At 46.8% G+C, this 15,930-nt stretch overlaps 1 protein-coding gene across 9 annotated transcripts in view; it reads right to left on the bottom strand.

Moving 5' to 3' along the window:
* Nucleotides 1-14,991, bottom strand: part of Smarcal1 (SNF2 related chromatin remodeling annealing helicase 1) — a 45,538-nt gene extending 30,547 nt beyond the window's left edge. The window contains exons 1-8 of one of the 9 annotated variants that reach the window (XM_087566271.1): nt 14,160-14,273; nt 13,645-13,710; nt 13,072-13,108; nt 11,784-12,547; nt 10,912-10,962; nt 6,530-6,742; nt 5,961-6,011; nt 1,288-1,474 (exon numbers count right to left, since the gene is read on the bottom strand). In XM_087566271.1, the coding sequence (XP_087422397.1) occupies nt 1,288-1,474; nt 5,961-6,011; nt 6,530-6,742; nt 10,912-10,962; nt 11,784-12,489 (1,208 nt within the window). In that variant the 5' untranslated portion in view covers nt 12,490-12,547; nt 13,072-13,108; nt 13,645-13,710; nt 14,160-14,273. 9 annotated transcript variants of the gene reach the window in all.
* Between the last annotated feature and the right edge of the window lie 939 nt (nt 14,992-15,930).

Below are 15,930 nucleotides of genomic sequence, written 5' to 3'. Positions count from 1 at the left end.
TAGCGGGGGATGGAGATAGACCACCAGAGAGAAACTGCAGTGGGAAAACTCGGCCCGACCTGGGCACAGGGGGTCTGGGGGACAGGGAGCCCATGATGCAACATCTGCATCCAAGGATTTGATCTCCATTGAGAAATGTGCCCAGGATGGACAGAAGAGTCTGGGGAGTTAGAAACACAGCATCTGAAGACCACGCTACATGCTAAGGAGCAGGGTGGCGGCGGCAGTGACCGAAGCTACTGGCAAAAAGGACAGATGGCGAGAGCCTGAGGGCATGGCTTTGTTTTGGCTGCGCACCTCAAACACTTAAGTCTGTAGATAAAGGTGGAGTCTATCACCAGACAGGCCTGGACTAGAGTCTCACCTCTCAGGAGCAGTGCCTCCTGATGCACTCCCAAGCGAGACCGTGAGACTGGAGTAAAGGCTACCTGCCCCAGAGAAAGGGAGGAGCAGGAGACAAAGCACTTTTGTTGGTGCTTGGCAGCTTCCTAAATAGTATGACCATCATCTCTCCAAAGGGAGGGAAGTAACGAGAGTGGAAATGATGGTGAATGTCTGTGCCATCAGACATCCGGTCCCCTCTGCCAAACTCCGGGCCTCTTTGTCTAATTTGTGAAAAACTGTTGCTGGCTCCGAAACCTAGTAATGAGCTGGCGAACAGTTCTTTTTCTTTCCTTCTTAAACAGCAAAAACCAAAGAGAGCAGTCTCTTCTAATCAGCTTATGGGTACTATATGGACTTCAGCTGCCCTTGGCCTTTTTGGTACTGGTTTCCCAAGGTGCACCAACTGAGGAGCTCTCTGGCCACCAGAGGCCAGCATGCCAAGGCCCAGCAGCACATAGGCCAATGGGTATCCCTATCCTCTCAGCAGCCACAAGCAGCAGCTCCCCTTTCTACAGCCTAGAAACAGCACTTAAGTCTATGCTGTGCTAAACCATGGGACACCAGCCACAAGCCCCTGAACTGAACCTGGCAGAGACAAGCTGAGGTACAGGCTAAGAAGAAAGCAGAGAGCTTACTGGGAAACCCTGGGTCTCTTGTTCCTGCACTGAGAAATCTCTTTCCTTCAGCTGATGTGAACTGGGTTTCTGTACCTGTGCAATCTGAAGTCCTGGCTAACTCACGGACTGTGAAATCAAGGGTAACAACGGGCTTGGGTGACAGCAACCTGGCTCTGACGCCTAGATGCTTCAGACATGTATGTGAGGTATTCACAGACGAGTGCGAACTCCACCTGTGCCAAGGGAGGTCAAGTGAGAGAGAACACGAGGAAGAGCAGGAATCTACCTAACTCCCTCTCTCTGAAAGGGCATGAGGTTAGACACAAGCTTGGCATCCACTCCAGAAAGGTCAGCTTCTGGCACATCTGCTTTCGATTGGAGAGACGTTTTCTCCAGCTGAGATGCAAATGCCAGGGTCAAGGTCTTGGGCAGAGGGTCCAGCTGGACTTGCTTGAGCTCACGGGACCTTGCAACTGGAAATAAAAAAGAGAGGTGTTTGAGCAAGAACGCTCAAGTGCACGGGGAAGGAAAAAGGGAAAGGAATCAGTAAGAGGCATTCTGCTATACGCCATCTTATCAAGAGGGTTAAATACAGAACATTCTACTAGCTGAGCATTGGAACAGACAACAGTCAGTGTCCCCTCTCTCTGGCCCCCAGTTCCTAGAGATATGAGGGTACTCAGTTACAGAAAAGTGGTCTGGCAGACTACACAAGGCTGGAAAGACCTATTCCATGCTTACGATTTTTTTCAACCTAATTTTTATCTTTACAGCTCCATTCAAATACAAAGATCCATATCTATTAAAGTAGCATACCACTAAAAGTCAGCTCAGAAAGACCCTAAAAGAGCACGACTTCAAAACAATGATTCTAGTCTTAGTTTCATTCTTAGGGCTTCACTGGGGGAAGAGAGAACTCTTAAGTCACCTTCTGTCAACAAGCAGAAGAAACACTGTACTCTTCAGAGAGAAGCCCCTAGGTGTTCCCAGGTTAGACTGGTAGAGAGTAGTGCTACCGAGAAACCAGATCAGGAAGCAGAGTCCCCACATGGGTCACAGACCAAGAAAAACACACTTCCGATCTTGTTTCATATGAAGGAAACCCTCTCCGCCTGAGAAAGTATTTTAGCTGCCATCTCTAGGGAAGCAGGTAAAGTGTGTGTGTGTGTGTGTGTGTGTGTGTGTGTGTGTGCGTGCGCGCACATGAGTGTGCAAAGAGAAAAGAGCTTGTTGTGCAAGTGTTGGAACCAGAGTTTGAGTACCCAGAACCCATGTTTTTGCCAAATGCATGAGTCTATAATCCCAGGGCTGCTCCAGGATGATGGGAGGCAAACACAGGAGAATCCTCAGGAGCTCCTGGACCAGCTTCCTTCATGAACGCAGTAGAAAAACACAAGGAGAACCCACATCAAAGACAGAAACGGGGGTGGGGGGGCTGAGGTTTCCCTCTGACCTCCACACATATGCTACAGCACCTGGATGGCTACACACACACACACACACACACACACACACACACACACACACACACACAAATAAAAGAAAATGCAGTGTACCCATTACTCTAAAGGTGATTGTGCATGATCTAGTCTCTAAAGCAGGAGTTAGTGAGCAAAGGCAGGTTTTAGTGATTTGTGGTTTTTTTTATAACTTATACAACACACCCAGGCCATTGATTATGGATGGTCCACTGCTACTCTTCGACAACGGCAGAATAGACCAGCTCAAACTAGGGCTACGTGGTCCAAAGGCCTAAGTGTTAGCTAGTCACACACATACACACACATACATACATACATATATATATATATATACATACATACATATATATTATTTTACTGGTAAAATTATGGTTCTCTTTAATATAGAGGCAGTCATGATCAGCTGTTTCTTAATAGCTAAGGGTATTCCAAAAGTTCTGGACTACTCCCAGTTGATTACCAGGGCACACACCGATGTGTCCGGAGACGGCCGTGTCATTTGCCGCTATCTTCCACTGCTTGTTATTTTCAGCTTATTTAAATCATTTGTTGCCCTTCACTGCATGAGTATCAGGTGCTAGGGAGATGGATCAGCAGGTAGAGGTGCTCAACTGGAAACCTGCATGCAGTCCCTGGAACCCACAAGGCAGAAAAGTCTGACTCACAACCGGTGTGTCCTCTGATCATATGTATGCTGTGTGCTATGGCACGTGTGTGTGCTTATGCCCTCCCCACCCAAACACAATACATATAATTAAAATATACATACACTCATGTATGTATATGTGTATGTATACACACACACCAATTGTTTCTGCAAAGTTTCCATGAGCAAAACTAATAGAAAATAGGTAAGGCTGATGGGTTTAATATAAAGTAGGCTGTTCCCTACTGATGTGGAAATCCACTTTATATCTCTTAAATTAAATCTGAATCTGCTCATTTCTACAAGCTCTGGGAGAGTGAGTGCTCAGTGTACTCGGCAGAAGTCATTCTCCTCATAATTCTAGCAATCTTCAGAACGCTCACGCTGGAAGAAAGAAGCTGAGAGCAGTTGGAGTGTAAGCCTCTGTAAGCCACTCTCTCTCAACCACTTGGAGGGAAGAGCCCAAAGTCCCTGCCTCCTACAGCTGTCTCCAAAGTCTTGTGTTGCCAGTTCAGCTCACTGGGTGCTTCTGTGAATCCCACCCTTCCTCCTCAGCGCTGCCTATTGTCCATTCCTTGGCGCTGGCGGATGACAGGCATGTGCTGTCTGGCTTCATGAGTCATACAGAAGTCATTTCTACAAAAAGCTCTCTGCCAGAACGCTCTAGCCACACAGCTGAGAGATGCTAGTGTTTTCAAACAGCAGCTGACAAAACAGGATCACGGAGAACCCTTCTGGACTGTGACAGCCAAGGAAAACAAAAGGCCTCATGCCAATTTCGCTGTGGGTGGAAGGCCTCCAGTCATGTGGGAAGAGAAATCGCTGAGAGGCATTTTCCTAGAGGAGATGACTCTCCTCACGTCTTTGATGACATGTTCAGGCCTCAGTGTCACTTCTTAGGTAGCTTCTTATGTGCTCAACCAGTTTGAGGTCAATAACCTGACTTCACACATGAGGATGAGGACCTCCAGGTCAGGAGAAAGGAGCAGTTTCCCCAGGTCTGCAGCATTAACAGAGTCTGAACCATGGTGGGAACCAGACTCTTCAGCAGGGCCCTCTCTGGCCTCTCAGTGCTCAGAGCTGGCTTTAGACTTTCTTAATGGGTTAGGTTCCAGATGCAGCAGGGATTTAAATCTTATTCTGTCACCACTGACTTCACTGTGGCCCCCAAGTAGCCCCAGTAAGGGAAGCAAAGGTTTCCTTACTGAGACAATGTAACCAGGAAAAGCCTATAAAAATTCTAAATCTAGAATTTCTGACTAACGTCTCCTGCAGACGCTAGAAGTATGCCCATTGTGTGCACTTCTCTGCATGAAGAACTCGCTGCTCTCACTAGCCCGGACTCCAGGTCTCCCAGCACTGTATCATCCTGCGTGTCAGTCCCCAAAGGCGGAGCTTCTAGTACTCATGTATTTGTCTTTCCTGGTCAAGAAAGGCAATGTAGTGAGAAGAAAGAACTAATTCTCATCTCGCATCAAACATTCAGGTTAGGCCAAACAGTTCCCTTTGAATCGTGAACTCCAAACAGCAGGCAGAGAACTTCTGATCTATGCTGGCCAGCCTTCCCACTTCAGCCACTTTCTACAGATGCTACACAGCACTACCTCACGGTCAACTTAACCCTGTGGTTTACGGCAAGCCCTTGCTCAAGGATGTATTTAATTCTGCCAGGGAGGCAGATAGGGATTTAAATAGGGTAGTTTTGAGGCCCAAACCAGCCTCAAACTTGCTAGGTAGCCAAGGATGACCCTGAACTTCTGGCCCTCCTGCCTCTATCTCCTGAGTGTTTGGGTAACAGGCACATGCCACCCTACCCTGGATCAAACGCAGGCCTCATGCATGCCAGGCAAACAAACACTCTATCATCTCTAGCCCAAAGATGTCTCTTCTTAATGAAAGGACAAGCGGGACACAAATAGTGCGCTGTGTACCTGATAACTGATACTGCGTGGTAAGTCAGAAGACACAGGCATGGAAAGCAACACAGCCCTGCCTCAAAGCCCCACCTGATGGACAAGTCCCTACTGGCTCTCACTCCCAAGGCTGGCCAGCTCACTGCTGTGACTGGCACCAACACACAGCTCCTCCCACTAGCTGGGCTGACCAGTAAGTCTATAGGGCACCAGGTAGAACACAACTGTAAAAAACGATCACTGCTTTAAATTAGTGGAGACTAGCACTCAGGACAGGCTGAGCTACGACCACAACCACTTTTCTCAAGCACATTAGAATTTTAGTCAATCTAAGAAGAGTACAAGGAGGAAAAAAATGATAGGGAACCATCGTCTCTCTTTTGTGGTCACGGTAGCTGTGCACACATCCATGCTCCTGGTCAGCCTCTAAGTCCTGTTAAAATTCTTCACCTATCATGTCTTGCCTTGTGCATTTGATAGGTTGTAGCCCATGATGCAGCCTCCAGCCAGAACACTCTCCTACTTCCTAGGTCACCCGTGCTGGAGGTAAACTGAGAGGCTATCTCAAGGAACTTCTGGAGGTAAACTGAGAGGCTACCTCAAGGAACTTCCATTCCAGCTGTGTGGCCCTGACACTCCTCTGATTTCCCAGGTCCGTCCTTCTCTTTCCTGTCTATGATGGCAGGAAGGCTTCCAAGCCCGGGGAACTTCAACAACACCAGCCTGCCCTTTGGTTGAAGAGCCCTCTCAATGGTTTCACCAAGCTGCTGGTCAGCAGGCTTGGACAGGCACATTCAGCCGCTCTGCCCTCAAGCATGAAGGTACCAATATTACCACAGCAGAGAGGAGAAACCTCTCCTCAAAGTCAGGCTACTCAAGGGAACAGCATGATAGAAAAGCAGGAAGATGGGCTTCTCACTTAGTTTATTGTGCTCTTCCAAGAGAAAGTTCCACTTCCTGGTCTTTGGATCTGCAATGAGAAGACAGAAGCACATGCTCACTCATTTGCTTTCCAACTTCATGAACCTCTCAGGATGGATGTGGTGGTCCTGAGGTTGATACCATAGCTACCACCAGGGAACTTATTAGAAACACACCCTCCGCCCCAAGCCCCAACTCAAAGCTATAGGGTTAACAACCAGCCTTCCAGGGGTTTCCTTTGCTGGCCCAAGTTCAACGCCACTGTCTTGGGGTACAGAAAGGCCTTTCTTTGTAGGCATCTTCTGTTTTACTGCTCTTCTAAGGCTAAGCAGCACCTGCATTTGCCAAGACAGCACTGACCAGGTGACTAAGAAAACTGTAGGATGTTCTCTTTGGGATGCTTAGAGATAAAGCAGCTGCCACCACTCGCTCACTCTCTGTGACAATGGAGGTGTGTCAGCGTCCTGTAGATACAGCTATCTCTTTATCAGGAAAGTCAGTTGGAACATTCAAGGACGGAGACAAACAACGCTGACATCGCAGCTCGCACAGAGATCAGTCACTTGCCGTAATTCCTGGACTCCATCTGCTTAAACAGGGCAATCACCACCTCAGAATAGCCGATGTCAACCTCGAAGCGGGCTCGGGAGATGAGCATGCATCTCCCTGTGACAAAGGTAAGGGATGGAGCTGAGGGGAGGCTGGTCTGTCCCCCGACAGTGCCATCGACCTCTTCCAATGGCTGAAGGGAGACCGTGGAGAGTCGCTCGACGGCCTTCACTGTGAAGAGGAGGGAAGGACCAAGATAAGGTGCATGACACTGGACGACTTTCACCTGAGCCAGGACATTCAGAAAGGCCAGACAGTGGGGCAGAAGGTAGACTGGGAAGGCTTACAAGCATCCTTTAACTGAGGCTTTGAGCATTTTCATATTTACTAATGCCCTGGGCACAGTGATATGTACCTGTAAAACCATCTACTCAGAAGGCCAAAAGGTGGGCTAGCTTGGGCAGCACAGCAAGACCCTTGATGTGGGCAGGGGTGGGGTGGCGAGGCAGAGAGACAGAGACACAAAGAGGGAGACGGAGAGCGTGTGAGCAATTTTTCTGTTCCTCAAATTTTTTAAATTAGAAAAACAGATATCAGAAATTAAGAGCAGGAGTAACTTGCGGTGAAAGTTAAAGGGAAGCAGTCTCTGTTCTGCCTGACGGTCGGCTGAAGCTGGCACAGCACAAAACACCCGTGCAGAGCTACTGCACCAACTGCTTAGGTGACAGGATGAGGAACAGGACCAACGGGCCACAGGCACACTGGTTCTCACATTATTTTATCACTCGTCACTCACTCATCACTGATGCGCTTGCCTCGTGGACTTGACAACAGACGACAAAGCTGATAAAAACATCAACTAGTATTTGAAAATCGAAACTGCTAAGGCCAGACAGGTACAGAGAACATAAACAGGAAGAAGACAAAACGAAAGTAGGCGACACAGCTGATCTGCATCAGAAGTAAAAGCGACCAGAAAACAGAAATGTTCTGCTTTTCAAATAATCAAAGGAATGAAAGGCCTTTTTTTTTTTTACATATTAGTGTTGCAAGATTAAAAAAAGAAAAGAAGGGGGCTGGAGAGATGGCTCAGCGGTTAGAGCACTGACTGCTCTTCCAGAGGTCCTGAGTTCAATTCCCAGCAACCACATGGTGGCTCACAACCATCTGTAAAGAGATTTGATGCCCTCTTCTGGTGTGTCTGAAGACAGCTACGGTGTACTTATATATAATAAATAAATAAATTTTTAAAAAAAAAAAAGAAAGAAAAGAAAACAAAACAATAAAACCCAGCTAGATATTCACATTACTAGCTGAGATTAAGACCTGTTGGGAAGACTGGAGAGACAGGCCTGAGTTTTCTACTCCCGGGAACTAATAGACGTAAGCCTGTGCATCCAGGGGTTTCCTTATGGATGCAAAACCAGGAAATGGGAAGCAAATTAAACATCAAGAAAACGGCATAGGCAAACTCTGCCATATTCATACAACATGATCAATGTCAGGCAATTATTAATTTTTTCTGTCAGTGACAAGTTTTGGAAAAGACAGCATAAAATTTACTATGTTCAATAATACAAAATAGTTGAGGTTCACGGTGGTCTATAACAATAATGACACCCATACACTCATTACACAGAACTGCTAGCTTTCACTGAAACAGAAATGTTTATGAGAAAGGCAGGGTGCGAATTATATACAAATGTTAACCTGCTTTACTTAGTGACTGAGAAAAGAAGGGGACAAAGTGCCCATAGTGTTTCAGTCCAGGGACTATGGGACTAATTTCCCTCCTTTGGGCATTAATTCACTACTATTGTGTGGTAAGTACAGGGTGGGGTAAATACAGGGTGGGGTAAAACAGAGCAAACTCCAGGTTAGGGATGGAGCTCGGCACTCAAGGGCTGACCGAGCTCACCTGAGGTCCTCGATTCAGTCCCAGCTCTGTCGGAAAAGAAAAGGAGGGGCAGTGCAGAATCCACAGACATTTAAAGCCAGAGCTGTCGGGGACAACAGGGATGTATGATGATGCTATCAAGGGCCAAAGGACCACCATGCACAGGGCTTCGAGTTTAATCCCCAGTACTTAAAAAAAAAAAAAAAAAAAAAAAAAGCTGGCAGTGGTGGCATGATGGTGTATGCCTTTAATCCCAGCACTCCACCCCAGATACAATGGTAGGTGGATCTCCAGACCAGCCTGGTCTACAGGGTGAGTTCTAGGACAGTCAGGGCTACACAGAAAAGCCCTGTCTTGAAAAACCAAAACACAAACCAAAAACCCCAAAAGTATAATCTAAGATAAAAAGTATAAAAAGGGGGTTAGGGATTTAGCTCAGTGGTAGAGCGCTTGCCTAGCAAGCACAAGGCCCTGGGTTCAGTCCCCAGCTCCGAAAAAAAGAAAAAGAAAAAAAAAAGTATAAAAAGGCATGAAAATGATAAACCTATGTAAAAGTTAAAAACAGAAAGGCAGCTTATAACTCTGAAGTTGCTGCAGAGGAATTCAGGGTACAGAGAGGGTCCACACGCTCCAGCCAGCCTCGTCTCAAAGGCCTTGTTCAAACTTGTGCCTACTACAAGTAGGTGGAGCAGTACAAAAGAAGTAATCATGCCAAACAAAACCTACACAAACTCAGAAACACCATCCAAGTCACAAAGCACTGTGGTCAAAAACAAGATCAAAAGATAGCATAGCCAACAAAACCGCCTAGTGGAAATCTCTGGTTTCAAAAATCCAGTAATACCAGGTAAAAGGGGTGGGGGGCAAACCTGGAATCTTAACCTGGCACTTGGAGCCTTTTCTAACACATAATGATTGCATGAAGGGAAGGGTCACCACCACAGGTGTCATGGGTTGAAGTATGGCCCCCTAAGAGTCCTATGTGGGAGTTCTAAGTTCCGGTGCCTCAGAATAAGACACCAAGGTAGAGCTTTTCAAGTTAGGTAAGATCACTTGGGTAGGCCTTAATAATCTGAGATGACTGGTGGAGGGAGGGGCGGAGAGAGGGATAGGAAAGTGGGGATGAGATAGTATGGGGGGAAAGGATGGAGGGAGGGAAGGAAAGGGAGGGAGAGAGAGAGCAAGAGCAAGACGGAGAAGCAAAGGCAAGAACTTGTATGAAACTTGTTTGCTTGGCGGCTGTGAGGATTTGAACCATTAGTTCTCAATCTATAGGTCATGACCCCGAACAATCCTTTCACGAGGTCACACAAGATCATCGGAAATCACAGATATTTACGTTACGATTCATTACAGCAGCAACATTATAGTTAAGTAGCAACGAAAGTAATTCTAGGGGCTGGAGAAATGGCTCAGCGGTTAAGAGCACTCACTGCTCTTCCAGAGGTCCTAAGTTCAAATCCCAGCAACCACATGGTGGCTCATAACCATCTGTAATGGGATCTGATGCCCTCTTCTGGTGTGTCTGAAGGCAGTGACAGTGTACTCATATTCATAAATAAATAATTCTTCCAAAAAAGAAATTCACTCATTTTATGGTTGGGGGTCACCACACATGAGGAGCTGTACTAAAGGGTCACAGCGTCAGACAGGTTGAGAACTACTAACCGGGACAGAGGATCACCACCAGCACATCAAGGACAAAGGCCACAGGGGAAACCAAGCCTGTACACATCTTGGCCTCAGATTTCTTCCCTTCAGAACTAAGTAAACACACTTCTTTTGCTTAAGGTCCAGTTTGTGTCACAGCAGCCCTACCAACTTGCAGGACACCACCTCGTCTCGTATTTATAAAGACGAGACCAAGGAAAGAACAAGTAAAGTCTGTAGAAACTGGCCCTTCACTGCCCGCTCCCCCAAGGAAATGTCCTGGTGAACACAAAGAATTCTATGTCATGTGCCAGATCCTCTGAGAAATGATCTAAGCGTACCCTCAGCTTCTGAAATGGGCAGAGCAGAGTCAGTGTACACACAGCTGCTGGGAACAAGTGAGGAGAAAGGGAAACGAGATCGCAGCACAGGACAAGGGGACAGAATCACCGACATAGGACACACTCAGACGACCGGCTACACCAGGGCTGATGATGACGGGATAGACAGACCTGCCTGAGCAGAGCCCCCGCCCCCTGAACTTTAGGGTTCACTAGCCGGGGTCAGACATTAAACAGCCATCTCCCTAGGAAGCGAGGCCTGACACAGCTATCTGTCCTGCTGGATCTGCCAGAGCCCAGGGGAAATGGGCACTCTGGCTTGAATTGCAGTTGAATGACTAATTAGCTGAGTGTCTCCTTACCAGTTACTCATTTGAGACTTCACTTCCCCGTTCGTAAGACGGTCATTATAAGAGATAAGAGAGATCACCAGAGCGACACCAGCTTATAGAACCATGAGGTGCCAGCTTGTGCTGACTTTTCGCCACAGGCGAGAGAATGCGTGAACTTACTCAAGGCTCTGTAGTCACTCATGCTGAAGTCCCACGTCTTCGTAAACGAATCTGAAATAAACCGAAGGCTGGTCACTTTTCGTCTTCATTTGTAATCTGAGACTCTCTAACTTATTTCCTGGACAACTAGAGACAGCTAGACAATGTGGGTAATTCTTTTGTTGGGCATAATGGCAGCTCCAGCCCACAGAAGTCATTTCGCTAAGCGGGCTGAGGCAGTTAGGACTGGAACCCAAACCCTCTGAATAGTGTGTAGTTGGGCAAGGATGTGAACAGCTCTGAAGACTAGAAGAGCTAGCTAGTCACACCCCAGCACTCCCTTCAGATCAACTAACCCAGGCACCTTACTCATCAGAACTGAGCTGGGTCAGCAGTTGAAAACTGAAAGAAGGGGCTGGAAAGATGGCTCAGTGGTTGAGAGCACTGGCTGCTCTTCCAGAGGTCCTGAGTTCAAATCCCAGCAACCACATGGTGGCTCACAACCATCTGTAATGGGATCTGATGCCCTCTTCTGGTGTGTCTGAAGACAGCTACGGTGTAGTTATGTATAATTAATAAATAAATCTTAAAAAAAGAAAAAAAATTGAAAAAAGAACAAAAAAAATCTTTGGATTTCAAACTACTGTTTTTAGGCTCTAATGCTACAATACACAAAGCACGTGGCAGAGGAACTGGTTCCTCAATAAACACAGGAAAGTTCTCCCTATGGCTGTGCGCTAGCTAAGTTTAACAGCTGCTCGAGACAGTGTCTATTACAAAGGGAGAAGGCAGCTAAAATAGAAAAATGTAACGTGCCAATGTCCCCTCTTACTATTTATGAGGAACTGTTAGAACAGAGTCCAAAAATAGAAAAAGGAAAAAAGCCTCATTACCATAGCGTCTGCTGGGCAGAGACTTAAACACCTCAATGAGCTCCTTGTTGTAGCCGATCTTTACCCGGAAGCGATCCCCTGTCCTTAAGCACATTCCCCGTAGACAGCTTGCTTTTTGGGGTGAGGTCTGCAGTGCCTTTGCGGGTCTCCCATCTGTCTTAGGTGTTTTTCCCCCTAAGGCATAAAAGGTGTCCGAAATGCTCTGTCCAGAGGTGGAGGGCCTCCCTGCCTTGGCCTCTAACTTGGGATCCCTGGGAAATGGTCTAGGACAGGAAGCTGCTGTGTCCTGGGTTGCCTGGGGATGACCCTCACTGGATTTACAACCCAAAAGCTGTTGGTTAGAGACTTCTGGGGGACTTGGGTTTGGGCAGGCTGCGGACATCTTTCCTTCGCTCTTCCATAGTCCCTTTGCTTCCTCTGCTGTGCTGGGTTGAAAACAGGGGGAGCTGTGAGGTCTCTGAGCAGCAGGGAGTGAATTATTGAGATTCTGTCCCTTGGAAATGGTAGCATGGCCCTCTGGCTTTGAAGGCTCCGCTGGGAGATTCAGGAGAGAGTTCTGCTTGCACTGGGACGGCCTGGCAGCACTGGAGCCTGAAGCTGTACTCTGGGGCTGTTCTGCCCATAGCTTCTCAGCTCGACGGGCCAAAGCCTTCTGCCGATTCTCTTCAATCTTTTTCCTCTGCTCCTCCGTAAGTGGCAAGGACATTTCTAACAGGATAGGCTTCTGCAGAAATGTCACCCTTTAACTGGGAAGTTGGCAGAAGCTGGGAAAGGTAAAAGGACAGAAATAAAACTTACACCCACCATGTTGCTACTTTGATTAATAAGGTTTTGTTCCAGGTAACATATTAGAAAAAGCTAAAGGCGGGTTGGGGATTTAGCTCAGTGGTAGAGCGCTTGCCTAGGAAGCGCAAGGCCCTGGGTTCGGTCCCCAGCTCCGAAAAAACGAACCAAAAACAAAAAAAAAAAAAAAAGAAAAAGCTAAAGGATGAAATGAAATTTCTCTTATAATTAAAATGAAAACGCACGCGCACGCGCACACACAGAGTAAGCAGCATATTCTTAAAATACTGATCCAGATGAAACAGCAAAAATTCCAAACTGATTGTGTTTCACTGGGGTATCCTCCCCTCTCCTCCTTCTCCCCCTTCCCATCTGCCAGCCAAGGTGGGTTAGCAGATCCCAAGAAAGTTTAACAGTGAAACCCAACTTCATTAGAATGGACAAAGGCTACATTTTAAAGTAGACAGGTTGGTGGATCAGACAGAAATAGACAGACCATACGTACCATGCCACGACACTTGCCACAATAGCCTGTCTCCAACCTGGAAGGAGGAGAAAGAATATTAGCCTCATGGAGACTGCACACTAAATCCTCCCCTTGCATTCCACCCTCATTACCTTTCTGATGAATCTGCAGGTGGCCAAATGCAAGCTAGAGCAGCTGGCCCTAGAGTCTGACTTCCAAAATGCAAAGGCAAAATGACTCTTGGAAAAAATAAGGGGACAAAGCAGGGAATGGGGAGCAATGGTCACTGTACCAAAATCAGACAAAAGATAGAAAGGGTTCAGTTCAACTGTCATCTCAGCCAATGCACATTATCACCACTCAAGAGCAGAGAGTAAGGTCATCCTATACATTTTATTTTGTACTGTGATTTCATTTACCTTAGACATCTTACAATGCTCTGGAAGCCATGGCCCGAACACCTAATTCTCTGGCTGGGATCTGACTTCAGCCTTATCCAAATGGCACACTGCCTTATGATGTTACAGGATATTCAAACCTGTGTTTCTAGTTAGGGTTTAGCTCAGTCCTTTAATCCCCTAGCTGGAATATAGACACGACTTCAGTACTCACCTTTAACCCAAACAATGACGGTAAAGTTAGTTTGTAGAAGGAAGCACCCATGTTTGAAAGTTATGTCTAATTGAATGGCAAAAAAAAGTGACGAGAGTCAGAGAAAAATTTGACAGAAGAGGATATGCCCAACTCGAATGAGAAGAGAAAGGGAAGCTACTTTAGGGAGAGACGGACTGTACCGGAGGAAGAGGGCACAGTACAGGAAATATAGTAGAGTTTGTGGAGAGCAGTACAGTGGAGTTGAGAGGGAGAAGGAGGCAGTTTTACTGTTAAGAGTTTTACAGACACAGACTGAAGAGAGAACAAGCTAGACACAGATGAAGACAAAATGAGCAAGAAAATGAGAAGGAGCCGGAAGATTAGAACAGATAACTAGAGTTAGTTTAAGGCCAAACAGCAATTCAGAGGCGGAGAGAAAAGACAGATTGAATAAGTCAGCTGGGAGAGGAGTTTGAGCCACAACAGCTGAGTCGAACCAGCCAGCTAGAGTTCAGAAAGAAGAGCGAGCTTACTCAGCAGCAGGTCTCAAGAGGCTGAAAACATTCAAGGCTCAGATAAGTGGCTAGGAGCTTCCAAGACTAGGCCTAAGTTAGCGGACAGAGGCAGTGAGCCTCCCAGCCAATTACAACAGAATAGAAGCATTTTCACATTATAATGCTTGTAACACAGGAAATACTCAAGTAGCACGGCCAGGCGTCAAAGGAAGATTTAGACTCTAGACTTTAGAGGGCTTAAATTTTATTCCCTGTTAAGACTCCCATTAGACAAAGCACCCCAAAACATTTTCTCCCACAGATGTTACACTCAATCCAGCCAGCCAGCAGCAATTAAAATTCTCAGCCTTGTACTCCAAGTTGGATCATCTACCTAACTGCCCTGGCCCGGTATGCTGACTGACTACCCAGTCGGGAGGTGAGATCACGGAATGAGAGGTCCAACTAATAAACCATAAACGACAAGTGTACCCCAGCACATAGACGTCCCACTTTGCTGGAACCTAGGCTTCATTTCCTTTTCCAGGCACATCCTGGGCGCCTACGGAAAGAGGACGCCCCGCCCCACTTTGCCTCTAACAGTCCCACTTGGATTCTCCCGTTCCTGCTGCTCCCTCCTCCCGCCGTAATTTGGTATCGTCCGCCTCCAACGCCTTTACCTCCTTTGCAGTCCACTTCCTTACCTGGCGAGACTGGTAAGGTGAAGCACCTTCGCAGAAGAGCCCTAGCCCAGGAGGGTCTTTCAGAGCTTTACCTGGGCAGTTTTCGTTTCTGGATGGACTGTGAGAAGAACTAAAACTCAAGAGCTGCAACTTCACATATCTCTGCGCGGGCGGCTGGCATTGAATGGCTCGGCCACCGTCGAACTACACTTCCCGACAGCCAATACGGCCGCAGATTAATTGTGGATGATAATACACTTGGTGTAGGGCCTTCTGGGGTTCGTAGTTTGAGTCCGAAAGCCTGCCCATTGGAGGTTGGTGAATTTGAGAGGCGTAACGTTATGGGCAGGTCAAGGTGTGATGCACCCTGGGAGTTGTAGGTCTCAGTTTCTTCAAACGTTTAGTCAGGCGTAAAGGCAGCCTGTGATGCTGAACATTCAGTGTCAGCGGTGTCTCCAGATATGTCAGACAGCCAGATTGATTTGATACTTAATATTTTCCTGACGCACCCGTTTCTAATAGTGTTGTCCTTATAAGCCCCATCTGCTTTCCTAGACCAAAGAGGAATTTGAATTGTTAGAGCCTCCATCAGTCAGCGTGCTGATCATCAATATGAACTTCAGTTAATCCGTACTACAACCTATGAAGCACAGAGAGGAACTCATGTATCCTAGATTGGTCTAGAACTTACTCTGTGGCAGAGAACTTTCCTGCATCCATCACCTACAGACTTGCACCATCGTGAGATTATTATTATATTTTTCCCCTCTTTTTTAAAAGACATAATCTTACTATGTTTCATTGACTAGCCTAAAGAACTGACAGAGATCCTTCTCTGGAGTGCGATTTAAAAAGTTGTGCACCACACACCCAGCTCTATTTTCCTCATTCTATAGATGAGAAAACCGAACCAGAACTGGTCCACAATTTTCACAAGGCTGTGTTCAGCTACTTTGTTACTCTGATTCCAAAGCCCTCCCACCTATCCGATAGGCTGTCATGGTTACTTGACTCCATTTCTGAGCACCAGCCTTCTTTCTACCCTGCAACAGTTGAATACAATATTCTTCGGTCATCAGTGTATGTGTGAAGGTTGTTACGATTCTGTTTTCAAACAGAGCTCATTA

The sequence above is a fragment of the Rattus norvegicus genome, chromosome 9 (assembly GCF_021556685.1).
Source record: "Rattus norvegicus strain SHRSP/BbbUtx chromosome 9, alternate assembly SHRSP_T2T, whole genome shotgun sequence".
Lineage (NCBI taxonomy): Eukaryota > Metazoa > Chordata > Mammalia > Rodentia > Muridae > Rattus > Rattus norvegicus.
Note: the sequence above shows the minus strand (reverse complement) of the source record. Positions and strands in the feature narration are given on the sequence as shown.